The sequence below is a fragment of the Triturus cristatus genome, chromosome 5_1 (genome assembly GCF_964204655.1).
Source record: "Triturus cristatus chromosome 5_1, aTriCri1.1, whole genome shotgun sequence".
NCBI lineage: Eukaryota > Metazoa > Chordata > Amphibia > Caudata > Salamandridae > Triturus > Triturus cristatus.
The window spans coordinates 126,786,354-126,800,562 of NC_140587.1; the positions used below are offsets into that span (position 1 = coordinate 126,786,354).

Genomic DNA, 14,209 nt, shown 5'->3' on the forward strand with positions numbered 1-14,209 from the left:
ATGAATTGCATCCACTGGCTACATTTCCTTCACATTGATGTCCCTGTGGTGGAGAAAATTCAGCCGGTGATTTCTACTCCCTATTTAGAGCTTCCTCCAGAAATTAGAAGATTTTCAAGTCTGTCTAACTCTCAGTGAAGTCCAAGTTTTGCGCCAAAATCATTATATATTAAATCTTATGATGTGTTCTATTGCATTTCAGGGAAGTGCTGTGTTTGACTTCAGCGGATCTGGTCACGAAGTCTATGGTAACTGCAACGCCCCACGCGCCATCACACTGTCTGCCCTCATCTACTGCTTGCGCTGCATGGTGGGCCAGGATATCCCCCTCAACCAGGTGAGCACCAGATCCCCACTTCCTGCACAAGACAGCTGCTAGGTCCCCTAGCAGAGCTGTGAACTAGGTTGTCATTATGACTGACTTCATGTCTCACTCTTTGCAGGGGTGCCTTGTACCTGTGAGAGTGATCATTCCCAAGGGCTCCATCCTAGACCCATCTCCGGAAGCAGCAGTGGTCGGGGGCAATGTGCTGACATCACAGAGAATTGTGGACGTCATCTTCAGAGCCTTCGGTGTCTGTGCTGCGTCACAGGTAAAACTGGTTGGAGGGTTTGGGAAATATTTATTCCTTCACACTCGTTTTATCTCCTAGCTTCATTGACTTGTGTTGATGGTGGAAGCCAGCTTTGGTGAGGTTAGTAGGTGTGACTTATCGACTGTTGCAGATTTGCATGTAGCGGTGTGTGGGGAATTGGGTTTGTTCTAATGTATATGTTCTGTATGTGACTATTCAAACATGAGTACAGCTTGAAAACTAATTTGAAGAAATCTTGACTTCAGTACCAGCTAACATTTTAGAAAATCTTCAAAAGAAAAATATATGGGAGCTCCTGGGGAAAGCAGGTAACATATCAAGCAGGAACTCTCATAATATTGAAGAGTAAAGGGTGCCCATCACCCGAAGCTCTTTTAGGTGTACGGTGGACTTGGCCATAGATTACATTTTCAAATACAGTTGTTGAACCTACTTACAGTTACTGATGGTATCAGTATGAAAATGAGGTGAGTCATTGACCACCATTAGGACTATGGTATGAGCAAGGTTGGTGCTGGTGAGGGCAGTCTTTTTGTTGTTTCTATGGAACTTACAGGTTGTTTTTATTTTTATTTCTCAGGTGTTCTATGACACTTCCTTCAAGGCAATATCTATAGGGCCTTCCAAAAGGCTATTCTTTAGCTCAGAACACTGTTTTGTATTTAAAACCTTCTTTAAACACAGATGATATGATGTTAGCAAAATATATTTTTTTGTTGTTAAAAGGACCCATCCACGTCCAATGTGAAGAATAAAACAGCAGTTGTTACCCAGTCCTGTCTTGTCAGTAATCCCAACAAAAGGCATGCTAGAATTGTGCTTTGTCTGATGACACCTGTTCATTCACGGATGGCTCCTTTAAGGAATCAGAGTATATTAAGCCATACGCCACATAAATATCTTATAAAGGGCATGAATCTGTTGTCAACGGTTACCGTAAGCATCATGACACAGCATTGGTACAAACATTACGACAGGAAAGAGAAGCAGATACCTATGCTCTGTAAGGATTGTTGAGATTTATGTAACTATTATCTTTACCAATTTGTCTAATTGTGAATTGTTACTGTTTAATCCTAAATGGTCAAACATTGTGAAACAGAACTAGGATTGCTCCATCCCTAATCTTGACAATTGCCTATAGCTTGAATGTCCCCAGGGTGGAAAAGCAGACATATTTTTAGTCCGCTGGGTACCCTCAACCTCATGCAGGTGGTCTAATTCCTCACACATAGTAGAGGTCTTCACTTGTACAGCATCAGAAATAGGTCACTGTCTTTCCAACCAGAGAAACCCATAATTTTGCATGTGCTCAGTCAGTCTGGTCTTCTTCACCCGCTGGTACAGATGCTGCGCTACATAAGTGGTATTCGCCATGCACAGTCTTCTCATTGGTGTGGTCCTCCTTATTCATTCATCTTTGACAGCTCTGCAGATTGCCAATGACCCCCACTGGCCTCCTGTGTTTTCATTGCAGGGCTGTATGAACAACATCACCTTTGGCAATGCAAAGGTTGGTTACTATGAGACGGTGGCTGGCGGTGCCGGAGCAGGGCCACGCTGGCATGGACGTAGCGGCATCCACACTCACATGACCAACACTCGCATCACGGATCCCGAGATACTTGAGAAACGGTAGGCTTGAAACTGTTCGCTTGAGAAAGAACAGGACTAGGACTTGAGAACAAGCTTTTTTGAAAATCATAAATATTGAACATATAAACTGAGGTGTACTTGGGTTTCTGTCTGCCACTTACCCTCCCAGCACTGATAAACACACTGCCCTCCTGCTCGTACTGCAGCTATTTTGAGTAATCTATATAGGTACATATACAGTAATCAAATTAACTAAAGCAGCCAAGGGAATTTAAATCTGCACCACCCTATGCGTCACATCAAAGTACAATCGAATCGTAATTAACAATGTTGCCCACCTCAGTGGTCCGCTGCTCATAGGCCATGCCCTACGATAAACAATTCATAAACAGAGAGACAGAGACATGCATTCTGGCCGAACACGGCCTGGGTTTCAAACCATATCCCTGTAATCTTTGGGATTTTGGGTCCATGTGATTGAACAGATTGGTCCCTATTCTTGTGTGGAACTGCCATAGTGTCTCGGTAATTTAGCACTGTGCCACGTGTGCATCACGTCTGGATGGTAGATGTGACTTCGCTGATTATAAGGCATGATTAGTTATATGTCATTGGTACCTTTTGAATGACAGCTTTGCATATAAAAATAAAGTATATTGAATGTGACTTATTTATGCCTTGATGAAGCACTGTTGATGGTGAAACGCGTTGGCTGTGCCGTTGTATTTTGTTCTCTACATACATAAAGAAACATACATCTTCAATACAGAAGCCTGAAGAATAATTGTTTCATTTACTGTTTCGTTGCTTTTGTTCCCTTTCTGTTTATGAATTGTTTTTTTGTAGGTACTTATGCAATGCATAAGATTTCAAAATGTGTGTACTCAAGGTCTAGTTCACAAACTTTTAAAGTGTAGTGAGTTCTCTGAATTCACTTATCCAAAGCATTCAAATGGGATATGGCACTAAGGGTCTTCTTGAGCATTAGCTGTGATAGTAAGTAGTAGTAGTAACAGTACTAATACTAGTAGTATTAGCAGTAGTAATAGTAATGGTAGTACTACTACTACTAGTAGTAGTATCAGTCTTAGTGGTAGTTGTAGTAATAATAGCAGAAGTAGGTCATGGTGATAATAATATAGGAACAAGGGTATGGCACTAGGTTCTTCTTGAGCATTAGTTGTGGTAGTAAGTAGTAGCAGTACTAATAATACTAGTAGTAGTACTACTAGTGGTAGTAGTAGCAGCAGTACTAGTAGTAAAATATTAGCAGACGTAGGTCATGGTGATAATATAGGAACTGGAGTATGGCCCTAGGTTCTTCTTGATCATTAGTTGAAGTAGTAGCAGTACTACTACTAGTAGTAGTAGTAGTAAGCAGTACTACTAGTAGTAGTAGTAATAATAACTGAAGTAGGTCATGGTGATAATATAGGCGACTATGGTATGGCACTAGGTACTTCTTGAGCAATAGTTGTAGTAGTAAGTAGAAGCAGTACTACTACTAGTGGTAGCAGTACTAGTAGTAGAGGTAGTAATAATAGCAGAAGTAGGTCATGTGATAATGATATAGGAACTATGGTATGACACTAGATTCTTCTTGAGCATTAGTTGTGATAGCAGTAATAATACTACTGGTAGTAGTACTACTAGTGGTAGTAGTAGTAGCAGTACTATTAGTAAACTATTATCAGATGTAGGTCATGGTGATAATAATATAGGACCTGGGGTATGACACTTGGTTCTTCTTGATCATCAGTTAAAGTATTAGCAGTACTATTACTACTACTAGCAGTAGTAGTAGTAGTAGTAAGCAGTATTAGTAGTAGTAGTAATAATAACGGAAGTAGGTCATGGTGATAATAATATAGGCGACTAGGGTATGGCACTAGGTACTTCTTGAGCATTAGTTGTAGTAGTTAGTAGTAGAAGTACTAGTAGTAGAGGTAGTAATAATAATAGCAGAAGTAGGTCATTGCGATAATGATATAGGAACTATGGTATGGCACTAGGTTCTTCTTGAGCATTAGTTGTAGTAGTAAATAGTAATAGTAGTAGCAGTAGTAGTAATAGTAACAATGATAATATCAACAATTAAAAAGAGAATGTTATCAACGACGATAATGGTAATATAACTAATAATAAAAGTATTCATACTTATTTTAATAATATTTTATGATATAAATATGTCATGACATTTATAGTACTATTAGTAATGGTAAGAATAATAACAAAACAACTATTAATAACAAACACAAATTGTATTGACGCTAGGCACTTTAATTATTACGTTTTTCTCTCATAGTTCCTTCACTCCAAATGGACATCTTTTGGTTTGGAATGATTTTCTCTCTGTCACGCGAGGACGGTGCACAGATCTGCGCCAGAGACTCTTAACAGTGGAGTTCATATAGAAACATTTTTGAGCATTATACATCAGTTCTGTAACAGCAGAAGAGATGCCAAAGAGCTGTGATTTATCCCCAGTGAATTAGTTCATAGTTATCTTTGAAAGGTGAGTGCAACTGGTTCTGTATGTGACAAGACCTTCCTTATGTGCATGGAGGCCACAGACACTCCAGCACTCGTAGGAAGAGTCTCAGTTTATACAGCTTGAAGGAAATCTGGTGTGTGGGATGTAATATTTGAGTACTAAGAGAGGTGGCATGCCTCGGTAGGCACTGATGGGTTGACGGAAGAGGTATCCTGATAACTCAAAGGTCTTATCTCATTCTCTGTTGAAATCCTACCTGGGAGTGCCTTCTCCCTCATATTATGAAGGAACATAACAAGCTTTGAGGCCTTGAACCCTGCACCTGGCCTCTGCTGGAGTGAATCCTAACCACTCAAGTGGTGCCCCCAGGTCCTGGGCCTTTGGTAGTGGTGATGGTGATACTCCTCCAAAGTGCTGTGGACTGTTTGGCGTTTGCTTGAACTTTAGCCCCAGATGAAGTGCGAAGAGGAGCACGAAACACGTTGGGCTTTGTGAAATGATGGGAATTGCCTTTGAAAACTGCAGGTGCTACCGATAAACGCTGAATACTTACTTTCTTGTGTGAGACTTCTGTTAAGGGCACAACTTGTGTGTTGGATGTGTTAACGGCCCGTCCTGCCGTGACAAGAAGCCCCTCCGCGTTCTAGCGGACCTATGCAGGCGCCAATTGACGCAAGCATTTATGGGCAGGAATTGCATGGTGGGAGTTCTACGGTGCAGTTTTCAATGTTGCGAGACTTTTCACCGACCCACGGAGGTTTAATATTGCATTCAATTTTGGCAGCGTGCAATCAACTCACAAGAGACTATTGCACAGCACTACGAATACCATCAGGCAGTTCTGCTGCCACGCCCACTTAGGAGAGTGTCACATGTATGTAAAGTGCTGTGGACTGTTTGGCGTTTGCTTGAACTTTAGCCCCAGATGAAGTGCGAAGAGGAGCACGAAATGCGTTGGGCTTTGTGAAACGATGGGAATTGCCTTTGAAAACTGCGGCTGCTACCAATAAACGCTGAATACTTACCTTCCTGTGTGAGGTGTGAGGATTCTGTTAAGGGGACAACTTGTGTGTTGGAGATAGATTTTATATATATATATATATATATATATATCTCCTTTTACAAAGTTGTCCAATGCTCAAGGACTCACTCCACATCAACGGGTTCACAGGACAATTTATTTGGAGGGAACCAGCGTTTACATGCCCGCATTTGCTCATGCCTGACCGGTTTCGGAGCCCCCAAGCTCCTTAATCATAGGCATGCTCTGCAGTTGAACGGCTTTCTCTGTGGCTTGCACTTCAAGACAGCATGCTTATTGTTTCCTGCCCTCCAGTGGGATTTTTATCATCGTTAAAGGCTCTCAGCTGAGTGTTACAAAACCACTTTGCATGCTGAAACTTGTAGTTTCTTTCCGCAGCTGAAACTTGTAGTTTCTTTCCGCAGCATACTTTTCCCTTTCAGTAGGTTCCGTTACAAATACAAAATTTAAAGCAATACGTTTTTGCCCTCCAGTGGGCCACAGGCATGTCTCCGCTGGCCCTTTCAATGTCCGCTGCTGAGCTGCAACGGGACTCGAACCGATGTCGGTCCCGACCGACACATTGTAAAATTGAAAGCGGTGCAATCCTTCGCGGCTTGGACGTGCCGCGTACAAACCCTTTACAAAGTTGTCCAATGCTCAAGTACGCACTCCACAGCAATGGGTCCACAGGACAATTTATTTGGAGGGAGCCTGCATTTACATGCCTGCATTTGCTCATGCCTGACCGGTTTCGGAGCCCTCAAGCTCCTTAATCATAGGCGGGCTCTGCAGTTGAACTGCTTTTTCTGTGCTTTCACTTCAAAACAGCATGCTTATTGTTTCCTGCCCTCCAGTGGGCTTCTTATCATTGGTAATGGCTCTCAGGTGAGTGTTACAAAACCGCTTTGCATGCTGAAACTTGTAGTTTCTTTCCGCAGCATACTTTTCCCTTTCAGTAGGTTCCGCTACAAATACAAAATTTAAAGCATTACTTTTTGCCCTCCAGTGGGCCACAGGCATGTTTCTGCTGGCCCTTTCAATGTCCGCTGCTGAGCTGCATCGGGACTCGAACCAATGTCGGTCCCGACAAACACATTGTGAATTTGAAAGCGGTGCAATCCTTTGCGGCTTGGACGTGCCGCGTACAAACCCTTTACAAAGTTGTCCAATGCTCAAGGAAGCACTCCACAGCAACGGGTCCACAGGACAATTTATTTGGAGGGAGCCAGCGTTTACATGTGCGCATTTGCACATGCCTGACCGGCACATATATATATTGTCTCCTGGCGGTCGATAGTTATAGTTAGGACCTAGTTTCCATAGGAAAATCATTTTTTCTTTTCCCAATTACTTTGGCACTGGATGACGAATCTTTGCGAAATTTTCAAAACTCGTGGGGCGCTCCGGTCAGCTCATGTCTTGAAAGTTTCGGGGTGATTCGTCAAGCGAGGGCCGAGAAAAAAGGGGGGTCCCAAAACGTGTTTTCTCCATGTTATTTTCTATAGGAAACTTTAGACACGGTTACAGCCCGATCTGCTGAACGGAATTACACCAAATTTGGCAAAAAGGTAGCCCTTGGTTCAGAAAGAGACCTTTTTGTTAAATGGTGTAAGTCCATTTAGTAGTTCCTGAGATATTCAAAAAATAAAAAGTTTTGATAGCTGGGCGGAGCCTAACCCTCCGAGCACGAGCTTGGCTCTAATTGGCTGCCAACACTTCAAACTTATTTCCAATTTCCAATACACTCTTATACGGATTCTGCAGCATAGTGGGACATCCAGCTCCACTCCGAGTTTTCGTCCGCGCCCGAGCAGCTTGCAGGCGTGCAGGCGTGCAGCAGTCCACCAGCAGCGGCGGCCGTAGGAGTTTCCCGCAGGAGTTTCCCGGTTACTCGGCTACTTGGTTACCCGGTTGGGTGAGCTGCAAGCTGTGCTGTGACTGCCGCAACTGCGGAAGACTCAACTTGACCGCAGCCCAAGCGAGCAGAGCGGGTAGAGCACAAGGCAGGCTCCGGGCTCCCCGGCAGCCCCACCAGCCTCACCAGCCTATTCGTCACTTGCCAACGATCATTTGCTGACGCCACCAGCCACCTCGAGGATTTCGGAGGATTACGGCGGCCCACCGCGATAAGGTAACACGACATCGCTGGCAACTGCTGGGAGGTCCATTTGTTGGAGCACCTCAGTGGTATTGATAGAACTGGGCTGACCATTTCTTTTGCCTAAACTGGGTCGGTCATTTACCTGGGCTACTCCCTGGGCATTGCTTTGACTTGCCCCGATCTGTTGACTTGCCACCTTGCTACTTGCCATAGTACCACATTGATAGCCCCCCTTCAATCAATAACTAGCCCCCACAGACTGCCCAGCGAAGGAGTAGAGAGAGGCAAAGGAGTATCAGCAGAGGCACTATTACAAACAGGCTACAATCAAGATTGGCCCTCCACTCTGACTTCTCAGCCTGCCCTGGAAATTGTCGACTGGAAAACTACTGAAGCTCATCTGGAGGGGAGCACAGCCGCTCAGCGTGTGATTAAACAGGGCCAATCAGCCCAAATCAGGCAGCTCTAATGCCTTCACCGAGGCCCGGCCTGAGGCCCAGCCCACTCGGAGAAATCGCTATCTCCACAGAGCAGCCAAGGGCCCAACTACGAGGCATCAAGGAGGGCAGTTCCTTTTCTCCAAGGATGGAAGTCGTCTCACAGAGCATTCCACCAACGGCGAGCTAATGCCCTCGAAAAATGGAAGGACCAAAAATCTAAGACACAGAGGTCAACACAAGAAACATCTAAAGTAGCGGAAGTGCTGATGACAGCTCAAGATGGATCATGCGCATCCCTCTCCCTCGGTGGAGTATCCAGCGTTAGTCCCAATCAGACAAACCAACCACCCTTGGAGACCACAGTAGCTACCAAATCCACCAAAGACTGAGATGGCGTAATTCCATTAAAACTCAAATATTCATTATTCGTAAAGGCACGCATGGATAGTAAAAGGGCCAGCTATACTAGTAGCGGAAGCCCCTCAGAAATGAAAAAAAACCTCAATAACGGACTTTTTCTTAAAAAGTCCCCTCATATTACTCAGTCAGCCCAAGTGGTCATCACGGATACCTCAGACATAATTAATGAAAAAGAACCCAACGGGGGCCCAGCAGCTACTCCGGCCCACCCTGTGGGTATAATATCTCTTATAACTCTGTCTCCCACAACAAATAGTAAGCACAACCAGGCGCAACCACATTTATTGACATTTCCTCTGGAAGCCCCTCGGACAGCCTGCTGGCGGACATTGACCTAACAACCAGCACGACGGAGAAAGACACAGGAGCCAAAAAGGGGATTTGCCTCCCAACACTCAAGGATAGTCCGGAGAAAGCATTACCCATTCTAAACTAAATTGTATAACTACGGCTGCACAGATTCACAGCTCCATGGAAATAGGCGCAGGAGTTACAGGACAACAGGCAATCGCAGGCTTCAGCCTTTGGCCTACTGATCAAGCAGCCTATGACATTTTTAAAGGCGGCCAAAGGGGACCTTACACCGGCCTGGACTCGCCCGGGGTCCTCTCTCGAACCATGGGCAAATATACAATAAAATCTACAGAGTCCGGGCAAGCACTCGAGCAGCATGAGCTCCAACCTCGAGTGGTGTGCAGCTCCACGCTAAGCTCGAACATTATGGAAAGCCTAATATTATCTGCTTCTAAAAATATTACAAACAACATGGAACAAGAATCTCTACTGGCTACTATAAATGAAACACTGGTAAACACAGTTAGGGCCCTGACATGCCAGTCCGATAAATTGGAGTTGCAACTAGACCTAATTCAAACCCTGGCCATCTCAATACTAAAGATCGAGGAAAAAATCAGCGCCCTGCAAGAGAAGCAAAAAAAAGCCGCAGGCAAGGAACCTCCTTGTGCTTCTTGTTCATGCCATTTGATTGCGGAAAATTTATGCTCCCTGCCAGATACTTTGAACCTAATGTTAACGGATATAAAGTCGGCTCTACTGCAACAACTAAGTAGTAGCCATAGCAGGCTTGACCAGAAACCAACAGACAAAGAATCTGGCTGCAACATGGAAAGAGAGACTACCATACTGGAGTCAGCTGATGGGGAAACCTCACTACCGGTTGCGATGCTACCAAAGCAAGACCTCGCAAAATTTCCATCACGCACCTTGGAAGTAAATCACAACCAGGTCGCTGATTCGCCCCCCACAGAGCACGAATTGGGCCCGGAAGCGAAGGATAAACAATCGCCAGGTTACCAACATAGAAAATCTCCAACTAATGACAACAAATGGCCCATTGCTCTATCTAAAAGAGCAAAAAAAAAGACAAAAGAAGGCCAGGAACAAAGCAGTAAGAGATCGTCTCTCAAACCAGCCTCCACTCAAGCTAATAAAATTAGGTAACTCGCCTAAAGTATATCCACTGTTTAAAGGTTGTGGCAATTTGAAGAATCCATTACAATCTGCACAACTACCTGCTCTCTTACCCCAGGCACCCTTGGCTTTGTCAATTATACTACCTAACCCAAATACAGCCCCCGCCATGGTACAAAGCATAACATCACAGTCCATTACATCAGGAACATACCTGCCAGGGTACCCACCCTCAATCACAGCAAAACCAGAAGGAACCCCCGCCCAGGAACAATGGTAATACATCAAAAGATCCAGAAGTAGGACAACGGCCGGCACCCTTATCCGAACGCACTGAGATATTAGTGCATTCCACAACCAAGAAAGACCTAGGCTCCATCACCGATCAAAGCCTCCCACTTCGAAATTTAGAGCCCTCAACTCAACCACAAAGGGTGCAGCAACTTCTAGGATGGGTGGTGACTTCAGACCCACAAGAAGTTTTCCCTTCTGCGACAGAAAGTGGAGACCCGCAGAGATCATCGCTAGTGTGCGAATCGATTAGACCAGTGATCAATAATCACTATCCCCTAGCTCACCCTAATAATGAAGGTCATACCAAAAGGTGCCCAGGAGAGGAGCAACCGGCCAAGCTGGCCCCATACCCATACTATCCTTCGAAAGGGAGGCACTATGTACTGAATCGATCCAACATACTAAGATTACTTCAGGCCACTCCTATTCAGTCAAAGCTAACCTCAGATGACATACTGAGTGTGGAATTTAAAATCACCCTGGAGTGCCACAATGGGAGGAAAGCCACTTTTTTAACATTAAAAACAACTGCACTGGCAGAAGAAATACTAGATCGCAAGGACATCCTCGAGGAATGGGGCATAGGAATTTTAAAAATACAAGGACCGAAGTATCCAGCTCCGTTAAGAAAGCCACATGATTCACCCATTCCAAAAGCCCACCCCTACAGTATATTGAGGGGGACTGGGCTCTTCCTCCGCCAGTCACAGATAGATAATATAAATATATCCTGCTTCCACTCTTCATCAAGGGGCATGACCAGGAAAATAGTAACAGGACAAGCAGGGGGTGTCCACCAACCCGACCGAAAACGAGTTCCTCACATTTGGCCGAGCGAAGTCTTGGCCTACTCCTAGCAGTGAGAAGCGTGCACTATTGCCACAACAACTGATAACTTTTCTGTCATGGAATGTAACTGGACTCTCCAGACTTCTTAGCTCAAATACAGCAAAATCACTGCTCCTGGCATCTGATGTTCTCTGTTTCCAAGAAACATGGGCTCTAACACCTTTAACAATTGTTGGCTTCCAAGGGATCCATCACACAGCTAAGAAAAAAAAACATCTTTGGGAGGCCCTCCAGAGGCCTGTCAATATACCTCAACTTGAATATGAAAATAAAAACACACTCAATTTCAATTCAAGATGAGATGCTTCAAGCGCTCGTACTGGAGAGCACCAAGCCTTCGGCGTCCCGCCTTAAAATCCTCCTGATTAACGTCTACTTTAACAGCTTTGGCTCAGATCGAGCAAGACGACTCCGCCAGCTGTGCGACAATTTGGACCAAATCCTTTGTGACCATGTTAATCATGACACAATAATCTGCGGAGACTTTAACCTGAGACAACTAGGATTATTTAACACCACTTCCTTACCTCTAAATCCCTTAAGCACCCAAATAAATAAGATCTTAAGTAAACATAGATTACAATCTTTACAGCTTTTAGCAAACAGCCAAGAATCTTCATCTCAACCCCTGAAGACCTTCAAGGGATTAAGCACCATCGACTAGGTTTTGCCTCAGCAAAACATTAATCACCTTGTGAGCTTTAAAGTGCATTCCGCTAATGATAGTGACCATCTTCCACTTCGCACAACCTTTAACATTAATCTCTCGAAATGCATAGGCCACAAGGTGCTGGGTACTTCCTGCGATGACGAAAGATTACATCTAATTCGGAGGATAAAATGGGGCCATGTCAATTTACGGAACTTAGCATCTTGGAAAGCTGCTACAGGACAGTCCCTGTAAGCCCAAAGTGGCGAATACCTATTATCTCACTGGACTCCCATCACTAGGGGCATCCATAAATTACTTAATCCTCACACAGGCCCCAGGCGACATCAGTTAAAATCAATCAATAAAAATCAAACTACCTTGGCGAGCTCACAGCACATTCGCAAGCTGACAATGGCACGTAAGAAAACTTGTAACGAACAAGTCAAAGTCGACCTGTCATTGGAACTCCAAGGTGCAAGAAAACAGCATAGGCAATTGGTATGGCAGGAAAAAAATCAGCAGAGGGAAAAGGATTGGCAATACGTTCACTCAATCATGAGCAAACATAATCAGGCAGACCTATGGAGATATATCAAAAACAAAACAAGCCAAGATCTTATAAGGAGCAACTCCATCACTGAAGCAATGTGGTCTTAGCATGTAAATAACCTCTATGTAGTTGATCAACCAGGAGTCTCTCAGCTTGAATACTCAGATTCTTCTGATGACTCAGAGACTGTGCCCCCATATTTACGACTAATAGTATTAAAAAAGTACTAAGCAAAATAAGATCTTCAGCTGCACCTGGCCCGAATGGCCTCCCGGCCCAGTTGTTCAAAGTAGACTTGTCACTATGTTCCGCAATACTTTCCTCACTGTTCGCATCCTGCACTAAACTCCATCAAGTGCCCGACAGCTGGAGAGGTTCAATATTGCACCCAATTTTTAAAAAGGGCGACAGACAGAATCCCTGTAATTATCGGCTGATAGCCTTACTGGACATCGAGGCTAAGATCTACGCAGCTGTACTCCTAAAAGATCTAGAGGCTTGGGCAACAACAAACGCAATAATTCCCTTCTGCCAAACTGGCTTTAGACCCAATTTCTCCACACTGGATAACATAATGACCATACCCTACCTTGTCCACCAGGCAAAAAAACAGAATACATCAGCGCTCTACGCATGCTTCGTGGACTATTCATCTGCTTTCGATCTGGTGGACAGAGGTATCCCTTGGAGAAAACTGCAGGCATGGGGCATTCCCAGCAGCCTCCTTAATGCCATCATATCGCTATACACAACTACCTGGGTGAGGGTCGAGCTGTCAGACACTGCGCTAACCAAGAAGATTAACACCACCCAAGAGCTAAATCAAGGGTGCGTCCTTGCTCCAATGTTGTTTAATTTATATACAGCAGATATGTCCCGGGCCCTTACCAACGTTTAGCGGCCCCTCCCCCACCAGCCTGGAACCCCTTTGGCGACACCTCAGCCCCCGCCCGGAATGCGAGGCTCTGTGTCTGCTTCTGTTAAAACTTGTTTCCTCCTCTAATTAAAGCCGCAGTGTGAAACCCGAGCGGGAGGCAGGACTCTCCCTGCGGGGCATGGATTACCCTACTGCCCGGGTACAGCGTGTCTGCTACCCTGGCTCTCTGATCTGCCCCTCTGTCACAAGACTGTGCCCTACAGATACTGGGCATCTAGTGTACAGACCCTACTCACTGCCCCAACCCTCTCTGATCTGTCCCACTGCCATAATAACACTGTCTGATCCTCCCTACAGCCTCAACCCAGGGCTGCGAGTGGACAGACCCCACTCACTCTCCCAGCACTCTCTGGTGTCTCCTGCTACCAAGGCATAGTCTTCCCACTACAATAGCACACTGCCCGGAGCGGACAAAGCCTCGCCCCTGCCCCGGTACTCTGGACAGTCCTAACTCTCGTCTCATTGCCTTGTCTATCCATGAACTGCCCTTGTCCGGAATTTCCTGCTGCCCTAAACGCTGTCTGGCGTTTTCCTACCCGGCACAGCCTTCCTCGGCTGCCCCCTTCCCCCGGCAGGGATTGCCCTCCTGACTCTGCAGTCTGCTGTTCCCTCCACCCGGTCCAGCAGGTCGCTGAGTTTCCATATACTTGGAAAAATCTGTGCCGCCCCGGCACACTGGTGCCGGCTGCCTGAGCAGAGTTTTCACAGTGCCCTGAGTGTGCACAGCTCTGTCCCAGCACAGTTCCCACTGTCCCAGCGCCAGCCAGCGCCCCTCCCCCGCCGGCTGCCGCTGTGTCTTTAAGTGCTGCTCTCTGCAGTGATGTA

General features: G+C 45.3%; 1 protein-coding gene across 5 annotated transcripts in view; it reads left to right on the plus strand.

Annotated features, from left to right (window-relative positions):
• Positions 1 to 14,209, plus strand: part of OPLAH (5-oxoprolinase, ATP-hydrolysing) — a 443,349-nt gene that overhangs the window by 353,809 nt on the left and 75,331 nt on the right. For all 5 annotated transcript variants that reach the window (XM_085604553.1, XM_085604550.1, XM_085604552.1 and 2 more), the window contains exons 22-24: positions 203 to 337; positions 444 to 593; positions 2,074 to 2,231. In XM_085604553.1, coding sequence (XP_085460679.1) covers positions 203 to 337; positions 444 to 593; positions 2,074 to 2,231 — 443 coding nt within the window. The remainder of the gene's footprint in view (positions 1 to 202; positions 338 to 443; positions 594 to 2,073; positions 2,232 to 14,209) is intronic.